The sequence below is a fragment of the Neopsephotus bourkii genome, unplaced genomic scaffold (assembly GCF_033783945.1).
Source record: "Neopsephotus bourkii isolate Nb327-2 ecotype Australia unplaced genomic scaffold, CSIRO-AGI_Nbou_v1 NB_1634, whole genome shotgun sequence".
NCBI lineage: Eukaryota > Metazoa > Chordata > Aves > Psittaciformes > Psittacidae > Neopsephotus > Neopsephotus bourkii.
Genome location: NW_026902109.1, coordinates 4,408,739 through 4,426,097, shown reverse-complemented (window position 1 = coordinate 4,426,097; position 17,359 = coordinate 4,408,739). Strand labels below are relative to the sequence as shown.

Here is a 17,359-nt window from a genome sequence, read left to right as displayed (position 1 = left end):
CTTTCTTGTTGCTTTCCTTCAAGTTACTGATTTCTCACTCTGCATTTGGTTCAAGTCCACAACTCTTAAATTATTACCATCTACTACTCAAATTTGCTGTTTGCAGCACTTTGAGAGCAATTGTTCTTTTATTTCTGAAATAATCTATTGCTTTATCTTATAAAAATAGCTTGTGTTACTTCTTCTAGCAAGGCAGGGCTTTGGAATGACAGAAGTGTTGATCGCTAGCCCTTTAGAAAAGCAGTCTTTTCAGCAAAGTGTCAGTCTGAGGAGAAGATGGTATGGTTACACTCAGCAATGAGAACTCATGTACATTGCTAAAATTACCTGCCACTAAGGGCTGATCAGTCCAATGTTCAAAATTCAGATGTATGTGTTGTTGGTTTCCCCTTGTTGCATCTGAAGTGTCTGTGAGCTTGACTAAGATCTCTCAGAGCGTATTCCTTTTTCACTGAAAGGAAATAAAGGGGAGTAGAAAAGAAGATGGAGGAAGTACAGGTTGGTCGATGGGCTACCTCCCCAGTGGCGCTGAACCGTAACAGTAACAGTAAGCTCTGCATATCTGTGCCACGGCTTCTCCTTTCCCTCATGTTAATTAAAATATCAAAACACTGGCATTTAAAGCATCTTCATAGAATGGATGTTGACAGTGCTGCTCCCTTGTATGCAGCAGAAAACCCCCTCTGCAGGCTTGCTTTTTAATTGGTTGTTTCACGTTTGAAGTGCTTTATACTACAAGAGAGAGACTTAGTAATAATGAAGCTTTTTTTAAGAAAATTACTGCTTGGGTATATTGTTTCACAGATCCCATTTCCCATATCTGTTTTGCAGTCTGAAGAGACATTAGACTTGGTGGCCTGCTTTCTGCTCTGGCAAAAGGTTGTAGTGATAATGAGATGCATAAGACTGCTGGACCAACTCTTCGTCTTACTATAACACTGTGCTTCCCTCTGGGAAGGAGCAGCAAATATCATCAGTGGCTCTTAATGGTTGAGGTGGGGATGGGGAGAGCAAGGCTCATTATGTTTCTTCTTCCTTGGTGGACAGAGAGCAGCTCAGCAGCTCTTCCTCCTTAACCGGTATCTTCCCTATGCTTCTGGGGCGTGTTTACTCCACTCGTGGGACGGCCGGGTCAGGGTGGACGTCTATGTCTGAAGGTCCTCCTGGATGGCACATGTTAGGAAATGGGGGTCAGGCCTCCCGGTGAACCTATCGCTGCTGACCAGACTTGACCTCTTCCAGCCTTAAAAAAAAAAAAAAAAAAAAAGGAGGAAAAAGGGATGACTTCAGACGGTGCCTCCTCCGTTGCTGATCGCGAGGTATGCGGCGTCAAACCGCGGCCTCCACAACTAACGGAATAATTTGCCTTTCGTGTTATTATCGCCGTTTTATTTGTTTTCGTTGTTGCTAGATGTTTCCTGGAGCTGCCAGCCTGGCACACCGACAGCTGCTCCGAGGGGGCCGCCGCCACCCTCGCCGCTTTCCCCAGGGTCGTGCTGGGTCAGCCCCGGCTGTGCTGCCGCCGGCGGCTCGCCCCGCAGCGCGGCGGTGTGGGGGGGAGGAGGGGGCGGCGAATCCCGCTCCAGCCGCGGGGATCCAGGGCGCGTTTTGCCGCCTGCCGGGAGGGCTCGGTGCGGCGAGCGCCCCGCCGAGCCGCCCCCTCCCCGCTCCCTCCCGGAGGGTCCGGCCAGGGGCGACGCGCGCTGCCGCCGAGAGCACGTTTCGAGCCCGGGGCTCCCTCTCCCGCGCCTGGGCTCGTCGCGCCATGGGAACCGCCAGCCCGCGGGGTCCCGGGCCGTGAACCGCGCCTCGCCCCCCGCCGTTCCCTCTCCCCGTGTCCCCTTCCCTTGCCCCCTCCCCGGGAGCGGACAGCCGAGCCATGCCAGCATCGCCCCTTCCTGTGAGCTGAGGGCCGGCCGCGCCGCAGCCCTGGTACGTGTATGGGACTGGTCTGCTGCGGGTGGGGTGGGGGGAAAGGAGACCTCAGCTTTCGGACCCCCTTGCTTTTTTTTATTTTTAACCCTCTTGTTTTTCCTCCGTCCCCTCTCCCTTAGCCGCTTGGCTTCCTGGAAAGTTGAGTGAGGGTGGAGTGGGGACTGAGAGGCAGGGGCACCCCCGTGCTTGCAGCCCCTCGGGTCGGCCAGTTTCGAAGCGGGGAGGCTTATTCAAATGTAAACCGCAGTTCGTTGGCTGAAAGAGCGAAAAAGTCCGGTCTCCCTGGCTGTGCTGGAGCGTGTTTGCGCTGCAGTAGCCAGACCCTGCCTGGAAAAACCCGCCAGGCGAGAGAAACTGCCTGCAGCCTCCGCGGAGGGCAGGGAACAATTAAAAGGGACCCTGCCAGACAGCCGGGGCCCCCGGCCAGCCGGAAAAAACCCGCAGCCTCCCCACCCTACCCCCCAGAGGAAAAATGGCCCAGGCGAGCCGGGGCCGCGCAGTAGCATCACCCTCTTGAGGTGCGCTGGTGTGCGAGGCCGGGGGGAGCATCTCCCGGGGTGGCGGGGCCGGTCCCATTGTCTGCAGCCCCGGGGGGTTCCTGGTGCTGGGGGGCACGGCCAGCGGCGGACCCGGGCAGGGAGGATCCGCTGCCTCCCCCCTAGGCGGGCCCTGCCTGCCCCTTGCCTTCCCCCCCGGGTTCCGCCGGCCTGCGCTAAAAGGGACTAGAGCCCGGCGGGGCTGCAGCCCCCGAGGTGCTTCTGCGTGCTGAGTGCCTCTTGGAGCTGGAGGAGAAGAGGTGGTGGCCTTGTGGGAAGTGGAGGTTTGGTGCTGGTGGAGGTGGTTCCTGCCACGCTTGCGATGGAGTCATGGGAGAAAGGTGCTGTTGGCTGAATGGGATGGGTAAGGGAAAAGGACCAGTTAACCGTAGAGAGGTACGGCTGCTAGTGCCTGTGAGGCAAGCGGTGGAGCATGCTGGATTTGCAAAAGGACCAGGCGCCCGGCAGTCAAAGAAGTCGCGCCAATCATGTGCCTAGCCATTACTACACGTAGCCAGCCTATCCAGCCTATCCCCCCCGAGATATTTAAAGAGCAACGTAGTCTGCATCACTTGCATCTCTTATCAGTAGCCCAGCGTGCTGAGATGCTGCTTCTGTAGGGTGAACAATGGAGCGTGCAAGTAGGCACCTAGAGCAGGGCATGAGCACACTGATGTCGGTGCGCACCCTCACGTGGGGTGGTGAGAGATGTCTCTGCAAACAAGCTGGCCAGGTTGACTGCACCAGTGTGCGTCTGGCCAATGAGCTCTCTTCCTAGGAGTGTTAATACAGTAATGGCAAAACTGGGCAAAGATGCACTTGCAATGGTAGATATGCAAACATAACTGAGCAGACTCCTAGGGCAAAGGTGTCTCTTTACATTTTAAAGACAATGGGGAGTTCACCTATTAAAAACAAAAAAAATTATCTTCCAAATAGTAGCTCTTTGCAGCTGTACTCAGTGCTGTTTTTAAGGTACTTTTGTGGAAAGGCAAAAGGGTCTTCTGTGTAGTAATCACCTTGTTTTCATTAATGTAAAACCAACATGAATTAGGAGTAGAGATTGAATCCAGAAAACTCTGTGTTTATTCTTGGTCTGGGCAAAACTGGGGAGGCAGCCTGGTTGACCCTGACTGTAAAGGCAGAGAAGGCTGGTTTACGCTTTTGAGAAGCAGTTTCTCCAGCAGCACAAGGGCAGGTAGTGATTGCTCTCAGGATGAGGCTCAGTCCCTCTGGACAAGAGGGTTTGGTTGTACTTGAAGGAGACAAGGGCAGGCTGGGTTACACAAAGCAGCTAATCAGGGAAAAATTCAAGGTGAGATGTACCAAGGAGCTTTCTGATATTTATGGTTTTTGTAAGGCCTAAGTCTTCACTGTATAATAATTCAAAATCCCCACTGATAGTGTTTTATTATGGCTGGCATACTACCCACGGTTGTTAAAGCTGGCCTAAGCATTTCCATCCTGCTTTCTGTTTTCAGTTACTTACATTTCAAAACACCTTTCAGGCTGAAATTTTCCAGGCTTAATCTTTGCCTGAAGGTTCTCCCATCCACCTCCCCCTTCTTTTAATTGAGTTTGAGATAAGGTGATTCGGTTAGCCTTTTTTTTTCTTTTTTTTTTTTTTTCCTAAGAAAAGGCAAACCCCATGAAGAATGGAGTCAAATGTAATAAAAAAAGAAATGCAGTGTTTGAAACAGCATAAATGCAGAATTAGAGGGGCATATGATTAGCTGAAGGGCTTTGTTTTACTTGCTTTTTTTATATTCTGGAGTACAGCTGAAGTATTCTGGTGGAATGGGCTTTCATGTGGTGGCCCCTTCAACATTACTTGGTATCTTTTTACTTTTTAGCATTCCCCGTTGAGGTCAGTGTTTGGCTGCACTGAAGAGAGGGTAAAACAAGCACATGCTCCAGCCTGGCCTGGAGGGAGGATACTTGCACATGCGGCGTGAGTCTTCACAATGGGTTTTTGATGCCAGTTGTTTGTCTGAAGCTTAATCTGTTTTTGTGGTTTAAGCATGTGTGGTTCCTTGCCACACTTTTTTTTTTTTTAATCATTGTTCTAATAGAGCTTTCCCTAAACCAGGAGGGTTTCTTTTTTGTGGTATTTGTTCTATCTGTTTCACTTACAGTGAAGGCTGAAGGTGTGTGAAGTCATGACATTGAAAAATGCTAAACATCAGCACCTCTTGCTGAATTCGTTGAGAGTGTATTTCAGAGCAGTCTTCAGCTCCCCAGGCAGCAGGGGGAAGCAGGATGTTGTAGCAGTCCTGCCTTATCCAGACTTGTCCTCCAAGCACAGATGTGGCCTTGGTCCAATGAGGACAAACATTTAGGAAGAAGGCCTTGGTGCTTGGTCTGTTCAACATCATCTTGTGTTACTGATGTCAGAAAAAAAGATTATGCTTTGGGTATGTATGCCTTTGTGAGAAACTGAGGTGACATCCTGCAGTGCCTGTCCCATTTGCAGTTATGCTACTGGAAATTGTTGACTTCAAGGTTTAATGTATCTGGATAAAATATGCCTGATTGCCTGAAAAGTGGCATACTCTTGAAAGTAAAGCAGAAAACTGATACATTGTAAAATGGAAAACAGTATCCTTGAATGGCACCTCTTGAAACAAACCCCTCGAAACAAACCCCTCTTGAAACAGGACTGCAGGAGGAGAGGTCTGGGGGGGTTGTGGGGTGGTGAGTGAGGGGACCTTAGGGGTGCCTCTGCAGAGGGAGCATGGGGAGGTCTCTTTGACAAGACTGTGTATGAAATAACTCAGGGTCATGAGAAGGCAGATGAGAAGTTTAATTTTTATTTCTTAACCAAAATTGAATGGGTATTCAAGGATTGAAGAAGGGGTAAAGGGCAAATTAAAGCTATTTCTCTTCTTATAACCCATTTCCCTTCTTTTTATATACAAAGTGCTGTACAGAACAATGAGTAGATGCAGGGAATTAGGCAAGACTGAAAACCAGGTTGACATTGGTGTAGCTGGGAAGAATATGTGGATGATATGACATAATCCTGAAAAGATTGCGCAAAAAGCTTTTGCACCTAACATGATGGCCAGATTTTCTAATGTCTGTCTTCTCTGGCGTCTCTTGACCTATAGCATTTGCTGCCAGAAGATGAGGTGCTTTCAATTCAAAGTTGTAGATCTGAGCTTGTGTGACAACTTCTAAGTCAAAGTGTAGCCTTTATTGCTTGAGACCTGGGTATTATGAAATGGCTTTTATGAAAGCTTCCAGGTCTTGTTTCCCCACTGGGCCAATCTCAAGTGACTCTTAAAAAGATACCTGTACACTGAAACAAAATGTATTTAATTAGTGCATCTGTCTGTAGTGAAACCAGGTTCAACTAGTCCTAGCTGTGTCATTTCCGCTCCTATGTAGCTGTGTTTATTCAGGGGTCACTTGCTCTTTTTCATTATGCCATGAAAAAGCTGCCATCATTTTATGGGAACATATCTTTTAATCTTTTCCCTCCCCCCAATCTTTCAATAAAAATCAAGTTGTGGAATAGAATCTTGATGGACACTATGTCTAAATGGAAAACTTGCTTTATTTTTTTATCCTTTTGTGTAAAGTGAAATAAGAAAAGTATTTTTTTTTTTTAATGTGTGTATGTGCATTCTGGTTTTCTTTTTTTGTTTGTTTGGAGGCATTCCAGCAGTATGGGGTTAAATTCCTCAATTACTTTGTAGGGAAAATTCTCATTATAATTGTTTGGAATTTTGGCCAGGACAGGACTAAAAGATTTAGCCCTTGATTGGCTATTTAGCAGTATTTGTTGAGGATTACAGCAGTCAGTGGGATTGCTCCAGATTTATAACTGTGAATGAGTAGAATTTAAGCAACTAACCTTAAAACCAGCTTTCAGCTTTGCACATGAATTAGAAGAGATAAGTCAGCTCAAGTAACAAACAGCTTCAGGATGCACTGTTATTATCTAGGGCAGTTCCCTGCAAACCCCTCCTGTACCGATTACTCATTGTATTTCATAGAGATGCCTACCCTCTGCTCTCAATGGGGATATGGTAGATCCCACCTGATTTGAGCACTGAAGTAAGGTGTTTTTTTTTTCTCCAGGATGATGGAAAACTGCCAAGTTATTATATTGCCCAATGACATTTATGTTTGACAGTCCTGCTAAGTCCACATAGATATTTTGGAAATACAATTAATTTCTTGTTATGAAATGTGACAAACATGATACAGCCATTTGTTGTCCTTAAGAAGGGACAGGAGGCAATTTGTAACTGCTGCAGGCATCAACAGATAGATGATTGCCAATGCTTTAAGTATGAAAAGGAAGGTTACAGAAAACAGAACTTGAATGCTGAGCTTGTAGCTACCTAATATTTAAGTCCTAAATGTGGAAGAGTAAACAAAAAAAAAAAAAAACCAACACAGTATAATTTAGTTTTATTATGCACCTTGTTTAAAAAATGTTAGTTGTAACCTAGGGGTTAAGGTTGTTGTGGCAAACTAGTATGCACCAAGGCTGTGGGCTTTCTTTAAGGGAAGCAAAAAAATCTGTTGCTGACAGGTGTTTCTCCCAAGAGCTTACAGTCACCTTGGAGGTCCAGTGTTCAGAGTCCCAGACAAATATAACTGAAATCAAGTATTAATCATGGGGGGAAAGGGGAACCCAAATCCTTTAGGGATCTATCACCCCGATTGCTTCTGAAAAAACTAAATTCATTCCGGTGACAACATTGAAACAAAATGGATAAAGCTGTTGCTGTTCTTGTTGCTCATGTTGTGCTCTGAGCAAGACAAATACTAGCAGCCTTTGCCATCTTCTTTAGTGTAGCATTTAAATGACAGTCATTTTCCTACAGACATCAAAATTCTTTGTTTACTAAGAAGTGAAGTCTTTGACCACTCCATGTTCATAGCCTCTAATTTTGGCCCTGAAAAGAAGCAATGCTTTGGCTATGATACTTTTCTATATTCTTGCCAGACAGGTAAGTTTTTCTGTATTAAAGAAAAAGACTGTAGGATGCTCTTGCTTCTTCAGCCCTGAAGCATCCATGTTGCGATTTCCAAAGATATAAAGATATATTGAAATATAATTGTAATGATGATTTTAAAAAAGGTACAAAATTGGTATAAATGAAGCTACTAATTGATAATTTGAATGGTAATGCTTTCCAAACTTCCACAATAGCAGTGGCAACTGCTTACGTAAAACAATATGAGCAAAGCATTATACATGTTCAGTATCTTCAAAAACTCAGTCTCTTTCCTCTCCAGATCTCCCGTATTCTGTCATCATTCTGCTTCTGCTTCAGGACTGGCAAAGAGAAAAAACTTTTACCTCTTTAGTCCCTCTCCTGATTCACAAATTCCCATGCTGCTTGGCCCTTATTGTTTGCTTGCTTTCTTCCTTGTTGTCTTGGCTATAGTCTGAAAGTAGCTCGCATTTCCTCTCCTGCTACTGTTATGTAGCACAAGGCTGCTAATAGCTACAGCTGCCTGCCTGCTGCTTGCTTCCAACTGGTTTTGCAGCCCTCCAGGCTATCCTTTGGAATGAGAAGCTCAGACTCTGTCAAAACCACAAGAAACTGGGGAAGCTTCTTGCAAGCTGCCAACAGCTATTTCATGGACCTGTTGACATGATGCCCATGCCCTCTTTGATTCATGGATGACTCGTAATGGCCATGTCTCCCTTCTCCCATGCATGTCCAGAGAAGGTGGGGAGGGAGAGAAGGAGAAGAAAGTACTCAGATTACCTTCATTTCAGCTTTGTATGTATTTTGCTATTTCAGTGTCTGACCCAAGCTTTATAGAGGGCTTCTGCAGGAGCTGTTCAGGTCTCTTCTTCTGTGGCTTTTGAAGCATTACCATAAATTATAAACAATTACATGTGTCTACTTAGTCTGTCCAGGTTGGATGTTTTGCTGTGGTGGAGGAAGGATGCTATTAGCTTGTTTATGGGCTTTGATGGGCATTATTTTCTGGTCTGACCTTAAAAGTGTTTAGCCGTGTCTTGTGAGCAGTGCTGGTGCCAAAATGGTATTTGAGTGTGTGGAAAACCTGCTAGCTCAGTAATAAAATTCATCAGGTATGTAGTAGGAAGATGCAATACAGAATAATCACATCATGTTTAGCTAAGATACTTGGTTGTTATATTGTAGTACACAGGATCAGTTGGCTTACTACTGCTGAAAAAACAAGAGAAGAGATTCAAAATGCTTTAAGTAAGCTACTGTAAAAGAGTTCGGGGAGTTACTGTTAGGCTTGGTGGGTACTGTTGCCACTGGGCAGCTTGCTCAGGGCTAAGTCGGTGAGAAACAAGGTCAGTGACAGCGTGCTTGGGTTTTGAGGAGCTGGTGGTCCCGCACAGGCCATGCATGTTGGCTCTGCTAGACCATCCCCTTGGCAAGCTAAGGAGCTTATCTTGGTGCAGTGCACTGCTGTTTGGTGTGGATAGTTGTAAGCTTTCTGCACCCTTTTTTTTGTAGATATGTTTTTGTGATCTGAGGGTCTGTTCTGCTTGTGGAGCTTGCTCTTCAAGTGCCTTGTGCCTTTTCATTTGCTCTACACCAGCCTAGCCTGGCCAGTGTAGTACCATTAAGTGCTTCTGGGGCATTAAGTAGACTGGGCTGCACTAGCATAGCTCTCCCATCTTCATCAGAGCTCAGACCTGGCTGTGAGTAAGTGCAGCCTCGTAAGGTCACCCTGCTAGCTTCAAGCTGGGGTTGAGTTCATAGGAAGGAGTGGTGGTGTCAGGAGCCTGGTAGCATCCTTTTTCCCTTTTCTATGTCCTTTAGAAGCCAGGATTCCCCTTTGTTCTTTTTTTTCTTTCATTTTTTTTTCTTTTTGTTTTAAACCCTTCTTTTAGAGGTCAGGTGTTTAGACATCGTACCCATGCTTCTTGTTCTTCCTTTTCTTTCCCTCTTCCCATCAGTGAGGTGGCGGTGGCCTGTAGTTGACTTGATTTGGGCTTAAAGAATTCAAAGGAATGATGACAAAGGGAAGGCATTCCCCTGCCTGAAATTAGAGCCTCTTGCTCTGCCTGCTCCCCATTTTTAAGTTGCCCTTGTCTACTCATCTAATCTATCCAAACAGCTAAATAAAGCTTTAAAAGCCTCCCACAGGTACTTAGAAGCACCAAATGCTAGAAAACTCTACTTATGAGAATTACTTTATAAAAGCTTAGGAGAAATGTGTGGTATTTTGTTGAAGGCAAATATGTTAGTGGTCATAATGATGAAGCAGAGACAACTATCTGCCTAATACATTCGATATAGCTAGACAGGGTGGAAGCAAGGCTTGCAGTGTAATAAGAGTGCACAGGTATGTTATCCTCTGAGATAATACTGGGAAAGGCACATCTTCCATGGTCCAGTTCCCCTGGGAATAACACTACAAGTTAGATATCTTTGGGAAACCAGTTGCCTCTCCAGCCTGCAACTGTACCATGGTGGGCAGTCAATGGATGGTAGAAGAATGATTAGGCCCTGGTGATGGTGTATGGATGTTCACACACACGCACACACACTAAGTTTGGCTTTGTTCTTTTTTCCTGAATGTCCTTGCAGTGATAGATACGCTGTTGAACATAAAGCTATGGATGTAAACTTTTCCCGTCCTTACTCAAGGGGAAGGGGAGGTTAATAAGCAGTTAGTAAGACTGAGAAAATTCAGACTTTTTAGAACTAAAACAGTAAATATGTGACGTTGCCTGGTCATTTGAGTTCTGTTTTCTTATTCATTTGTGCTACAGGCATTTAGGCAAGCTTTTTATTCAACATACTAGTATTTTTCAAAGCTTTTGTAGTAATGGAATGTAGTGTCCAATACGTTCCAATGTATGGAACAATACAGTATGTTCCTATTTCCAATGTATTTCTAGTTCTACCAGTGTATTTTACATATTTAAAAATGGATGGTTTAATACATTAGCACCAATCACGAATTAAAAATATATTTTGTATCTTTTTCTGTTTCAGAGTTAATGTTGCATCACCACAGGGAGCAGCAATGGGAGTATGCAGTTTTCTAGCGAGAAGTTCTCTCAAGAGCTCATGATTTTTTTCCATCTCACCTCTTAACATTTCTACGACTCCACAGACATGGCTCACCACGCGAGGCCTTCCAGATTAGTCAAAAAGGAAGAGTTAGGCAAAAAGAAAACTAACCAGAGCAAAAAGAAATCTAGCCAAATGAGAAAGAAAACCACAAAGACTTCTACAAAAGCTGTGAGTTCTGGAAAAGGCAAAAAGCCAGCACAAGAAAAAGATGTTAAGAAAAAACAGCAGGAAAAGAAACCAATCATGAGCTCTTCAGGTAGACTTCTCAGGAGCAGTGTAACCAGAACCTTGTCTGGAGCATCTTGGGTGAGTTTGGAGAAAGCTGACAATATCCTCTTTCATAACCAGGATTCTTTCAACATCAATGGCTTTACAATGTCTCTCCGTAACCGATCATTCTCCCGTAGATTGTCCCAAACTCCAGCAATTGCAAAACCCAAGAAAGCTGCAGCACAAAAAAGGCTAGAAACAAAGGAAAAACATGAACAAGAAGCTCTGGCAGTAGAAGAAGAAAAAATCATAGAAGCAGGTGAAAGAGTGTTGAAACACGATTTAGCACAAAATGATTTAGCTCCTCTGCCTGTAGAAGATGTACTATGTAGTGCAGGTGAAGAGCCTGTGACCACATGTGCCAGTCAAGACAAAGAGGTAGAAATACCTGAAACAAATGACTCTATTCCAAGCAGTCAGGTAACTGATGATGATACAGAAGCATCAGGGGTGAAATATAAGCATGAAGACCTGCCCTGTGAGCAAACACCCAGCGATCTCAATTTGGGTAGTTCCACTGAAACATTTGTCAAAGATGCTGCCCTTGTGCTTCTGTCTTCTCCTTCTGACTCTGCAATCACATCTGAGTCAAACTTGAAGGTGTGCACAGAGACTCCCTTTGATTTGGTGCCTAGCAGTAAAGAACCCAACTCCAGTTCTGTCAATACCTCAGACCTCAGCTCAGCAGTACTGTTAGAAGAGTTGGTCCCACTTGCCAAATCTCACCTTGAAGTAGAGTTGGACCAGGTGCTACCTAGTGAAGAACAAGACTTGCATTCTGCACCTATAGTTACCTCTGATTTTAACTCACAAGAAAATCTATTAGAAGATGCAAGCTCACTTGCAGAGTCCTGCTTGAAGGCAGGCTGGGACTTAGACTCTGAGAGTAAAGACGTAGGTTCAAATTCCAGCTCTGTAGCTGTCATTGGATCAAATTCACTTTTACGTTTTGAAGGTGCAAGCTCATTTGCAGAATCCCATATGAAACTGGATGTGGATTTTGTACCTTTTCATAAAGAACTTGACTCAAATTTGGATTTTAGCTGTACAAAAGAGAATTCAGAATCTGACTCTAAAAACATATTTACAGTATGTGAACCAGTTTCCGATACCTCTTTAAACAATATTGAAGTGGAGGACATTGAGCAGCTTGTTAAATGTATCAATGCAGGGACATTAATTCTGAATTCAGGTTATGTCCCCGCTTTATCTCTAGGTTTAGAAAAAAGCACAGTCAATAAAATCCCTGGTGAAAGCTCCGGACAATTCTCTGAAGGTTTTGTTTCAGAGTTGCCTTCAAGCATGGAAATCTCTGCTCTTGCCTCAGAAAAAGCCATAAATGCAGATTTGCCAGCTGACTCAAGACTGCAGCATAATGATTATTCATCACAGCTGGGAAGTGTTGGAGTAAGCTTGAATTTGGTTCAGGACAACGTGAGAGACAGCACTGAAGCAGTTGAAGCCTCAGGGCCATCCTCAGTTAAAAATCCAGCTGGTGATTACCCTGTTCCATATTCATCTCTGCTCCCTATGCTAGAGAAAAAGAAACGAAGGCGTTGTGGAGTCTGTGAGCCCTGTCTGCGGAAAACAAATTGTGAAGAATGCAGCTGTTGCAGGAAACGCAAAACTAGTCACCGGATATGTAAAAAGAGAAAATGTGAAGAACTGAAAAAGCCACCACCACCTATCATGCTACCTTTTGAGGTAAGCCAAAGAAGTTGTGGATGAAGTCATTCTTTTGATGCTTGAGGTACATCTCAAAATACTACCGAGGGAAATGCAGGTCACTTTACAGCTTTAAAGAGCTTAGGGTTACTGTTGGAGCTAACAGGTTGTATAGTAACTTTCTGTTATCATCTGTAGAGGTATAGATTAAAGTGAGCTGGAGTTTTTCTTACTCCTGATGTGTAAATGCATAAAATCAGAGGTAACTATGGCTTTAACTCTGTGTTCCAGATATTGACATATTGGCCAAAGCAATTAATTCATTGAGGGCATGAAGAGATGAAAAAATTTAAGTGCAAAATTTGGGGAGGGAGCAGAATGAAGGTAGTCCTAGGAGTCTGTGAGTTATTAGGGTCTGTATATCGAAGTGCTAAGGGTTAAAAAGCAAAGGAAGGCAGGCTGTTTGCTCTTTAATTCAGTTAAAGTGATTTGCTTGTGATGACATATTTGGTAGAAATAAATTTATAAAACTTCAGGACCAAATTGTAGCTGCATTTTCCCCTTTTGCATCTCTCTGCCTTTCTAATTGTCTGTTCTTCTGTTTCTCTCATTTCACTTCTCCTACCTGTCTCCCTATGTCTTTTACCACATCCCCCATACATACTTTCTTTTTCTGTGTTTCTCACTCATTTTTCTGATCCATCAGCCTTTTGTAACCCAGGTCATTACTTTTGGAACAAAGAGGAGGGGAAAAGACAGTCTGTATGCCCCTGTGATAACAGCACTGACCTTCTGAGAGATTTCAGTTCAAGATCAGGCTTTACCATCAGGTAAGTAGGGAGTTGAACGTAGATTTCCCACATCCCAACTGAATCCCCTAACCTGTGAACTGCAGTTAGCCTCTGTGCCATCATGTGCTGCTGCATGTGTTCTACTTCTTATGATACAGTAGTACCTGAGCCACGGAGAGTGAGAGGCTCTCTCGGTAGTTAAGTCACTGGGACATTTGCCTTGGGATGTGGGAAACTGAGGTTCAAGTCTCTGCACCAGTGTGTACTCGGAGTGGAGCAGTTCACACTGGGGAGAATGCACCTACAAAGCCTTTCTCAATAGCAGTTTCATTAAAATGGTGTATTCTTACAGCAGGTAGAAATTCCCATCAGCTGCGGAGATCTCAGGAGACCTTCTGTTTTCACTGCTCTGTCTTGTGCTTACCAGGGTTTGCAGAGAAGTCTGTTCTGTTCTTAAGGTAGGCAAGTAGAAAGAAAAGTCCTGTAGCAGTGAGGGGATATGATATATTCCCCTTTGCGGGGGAAGTATATTTTAAGTTATATTTTAAGTTTTAATGTTTAGGGAAGTAGGTTTAAACAACTTGGCTCAGAGTTCATTCAAAAACCCCTTTGTGTGTCAACTGCTCCTGAATGCTCTTGGGAATAAAAAAAAAATGAGGGGAGGGATAACTAATGTGACTTAAGATATGTATATTAAAACAATAAAGGTGATGGAGAAAGATCCTGACCTTTTACAGCTGAAGAGTAGTGCCGTTACATCCTTTTCTTAGTCAGTGGGATTGAAGAAGCTTATGGGGACAGAATTGGTGGAGTTGAGGTAGGAAGTGATCTAGCAGCCATGTTTTAAAAAGGGGTTTGGCAGGGTTGGTGAAAGGAAGCACTTCAGCTTTTCTGTCAACCTTTGTTTTCCAGACTAAGACTTATTTTCTGGTTGCTCAGGTTGACCTTCTCCTTGCAGATTAGCTTTGCCGCTTCACCTTTGTCCTCTCTGGGCACTCTGTTTGTTTTCTTTATAAGATTCCTTGGTTTTACTCTTTTCTTTGGCAACTTCTTTTTTTTATGTGTGTGTGTGCTTTTATTTTACCAAACTGGTCTCATTTTGTACAGTGCATTTAGAGCTGCACCAGGGGTCACGTTCATTTCTTGTTAAATTTTGTATGACGTTTCAGAGTACTGCATGGAGGAAATAAAGAACTCCTGACATTTAAGTATATGTCAAGTATGTTCTTACAAAATTGTATTTGAATGAAACCTGGTGTTTTCTCAGATATTCTTAGAAGCAAGCCTTGCCTCATTTGTCATTTCTAGAAACTGTGCTCTGAGAAAATGAAAGAAGAAACTATTTCTACAACGTACATATGTTACGAGGATTCTTTAGAGGTGTTGAGATACAGGAGGAGGTGTGGGGGGAGGGGAAACACTATCACTCTGTTCAGCAGCTATCCTTTAGATAAGATTGTAGCACTCTGGAAGGGAATCCCGTTGCATTTTCCCAGACTGGTAGGACTGGGACTGCAACAGATGGGACTTCTGTGACAGTAATGCATTTGAAATAGAGGGCGGCTGGGGGAAACCCAAAACTGTAGGTTTCTGTCCATGGTATAGGAAGTGAACATATTAAGAGAAATGATGTTGGCTTCACTATGTTCCTTGTTCAGAAGAATCATGCATGTCTCATGTTGGTGGAATGTAAGCATTTTTTAGATGTGATTCATTGGGAGGAGGGTGTAGGGGATAGATGTGCTCTGCATGAGCATAGTTTAAGCACTGGTGGTTTGCCTTAAAGGGAATTATCTCTTCTTATTCTAACAAAACAATACAAAAGTCAAAGTGAAGTCAACAGGATCTCTGTACATAAAATGGCTGTAGGATAGCCAGTGCAGGGGTTGGCAGTCCATGCGTGCTGTTTTAAAAAGAGAAAGTGTTGGTTTTCCTTAAGAATTTACATGGATTTACAGTTACAGGGCATAAGGCCTGGCTGGTAGAAGCAGTGAATGCAGACTGAAGTGCATATTCCAACACACATGCCCGTATGTGTGCGCAAGCATTCAACCCTTGGAGAGTATCATTTGTGTGTTTGGAGCTGGTATTAGTTATTGTACTGTTATTTTCATTAATTCACACATAATAGAGGTAAAGATTTGAAAACTATATTGGACTTGAAAAATATCACTTCAGAATAACATGCATGTAAGCCTTCAGTGGTACTTTACCTTCCTGAATGCAATTTTATTTGCAGAGATTTGACATGAAAGTCTGGATGAAGTGTTGTGAGCTCTAGTTCACAGCCTGTGTGTATAGCAATATTGTTGTATGTAATGTCCCTTCCTGAGGGATTCACATTGTGGCTGGTTAGGATTTCGTAGAGAAAAATCCTAAAATACATGGGGGAGAAAGCAAGCCAGCTTTGAAAAGAGGAGGAAAAGGGCTTTATATTCGGTCCCTCTCTGAGTAATGTGGGAATGCTTCACAGTGAAGAGTCTGATAAGTTTACCTAGGCAAGAGTGTGATGCTTCCACCTTTTTTGTCTTTACAAATCTGCTGTTTTCTGAAAGAGTATATCAGTTACTGAAGCATATTTCACAGCTACTTCCTGGCTAGGTGGGTGGATGCAGATCCCATCTGGCTCCCAGCTGGACAGCGCTCTCCTGGGCATAGCTGTCGCCCTGTCCCTGGTGGGGGCCAAGCTAAGCAGCTCCAGTTACCGAGGACTGAACTTGCAAGGTTTTGTGGCATGCCACCAGAGCTCCTTGCCCAAAAGGACATGAACATAATGAGCTGCTGCATAACCAGCAGCTGTGGGGAGCCGTCATCTCTAAAAGCTTCTTTCTGCAAAGCTTTCCAGGGTGCCTACATTTTAGGGTCCTGTCTGGGCAGGGGAGGACTCTTGGGCTGAAAGCATCTGCCAGGGAGAGCTTTAGTTTGTATTAGATTACAGACCATTTTAGATTTAGTGGGACCTGGAGTCAATAAACTGATTAAAAAAAAAAAATCAGGTCACTGAGTACAAGTTCACTGGGTTGACCAAGGTGTCTCGAGACATCTTCTTTAATAGCTGTAATGTGAGTAACATGGAAATATTAAACAACAATAAGGGCCTGCTTGCTTGTGGGTTTTTAATATGCTGATGAAAACCCAGACATATTTAAAGAGGATGCTGCAATTCAAGTAGGTTGGGAACTTTCCAGTAAGCCATTCCTTGAATGGAAAATGCTGATTTAACAGGAAGCTTTCAGAGCTACTATCTGTCTTGATGCAACTATTTTGAGGGGAAAGTTTCTCAAGGTTCCAAATGAAATTTCTGCTTAAAACTTGAAAAAGAAAGAAGGAGAGAATTAGAACAGCATGGGTGGTTAGGGCTTTTTGTCTGATGCAGACCAGGGGCTTGAACTCTGATATCCCACATCCCATCTGTCTCCTCTTGATTTTTGAAAGGTTTGCTCTGCTTTGGAACATAACCAACTGTTGAAATTTTTTTTTTTTTTTTTTTAAAAAAAAGGCAAAATGGAATTCTTGTTTTCTAGCTAGACCTAGTTATAATCAAGAAATGTGGACTTTGTGGTATTTATTTTACAATAGGATCCAGAAGTATTTAAGCCAGACAAATTTTAAAATGAGTGTGCATAAAAACATTCCTCTTGAATACAATACTTGATAGTTTTATAAGGGGATAGCACATGGGCTAGAGGCATTAGTAACTTTGGTTAAGGTGAGTGAAGGTGTGTAGAGCCTACTCCGTGGATGCAGGGCAGGGAGTTGGAGTCATGCAGTTTACTCTTATGATTCTATGATTCTGTTTTACATACGTGTGCTCTGTGGGTATGTGAAATAATTGCGACTCACACTGCCGTTCTCTGTAATCCTGGTGTGGGCTATAATGCAGCCTGAATTACAGCAAAATAGGTTAGTTTGGGTTATAGTTATTTGCAGAGGATGCATTTAAAAAGTTGCTTCCTCACTGCGTGTTACTGTCTGTGCCAGTTCTTACAGCTTTTACAGAGAAATTTTCATTTGAAGAGGTTTCTTTCCTTCCCTGTTTTTGAGGACCCATCCTAACAAGAGGGGAAACTGCCTGACTAGCAAGGAAATCTGAAACTACTGCTTTGGTGCTGCCCTATGCACA

General features: G+C 43.7%; 1 protein-coding gene across 6 annotated transcripts in view; it reads left to right on the top strand.

The window, feature by feature from the left end:
• Positions 1 to 17,359, top strand: part of TET1 (tet methylcytosine dioxygenase 1) — a 98,636-nt gene that overhangs the window by 24,057 nt on the left and 57,220 nt on the right. For 5 of the 6 annotated variants that reach the window (XM_061373955.1, XM_061373954.1, XM_061373956.1 and 2 more), the window contains one exon: positions 10,430 to 12,484. In XM_061373955.1, the coding sequence (XP_061229939.1) occupies positions 10,553 to 12,484 (1,932 nt within the window). In that variant the 5' untranslated portion in view covers positions 10,430 to 10,552. Of the gene's footprint in view, positions 1 to 1,680; positions 1,933 to 10,429; positions 12,485 to 17,359 lie in introns of those variants that run through there. The other variant, XM_061373957.1, reaches the window with a different exon arrangement.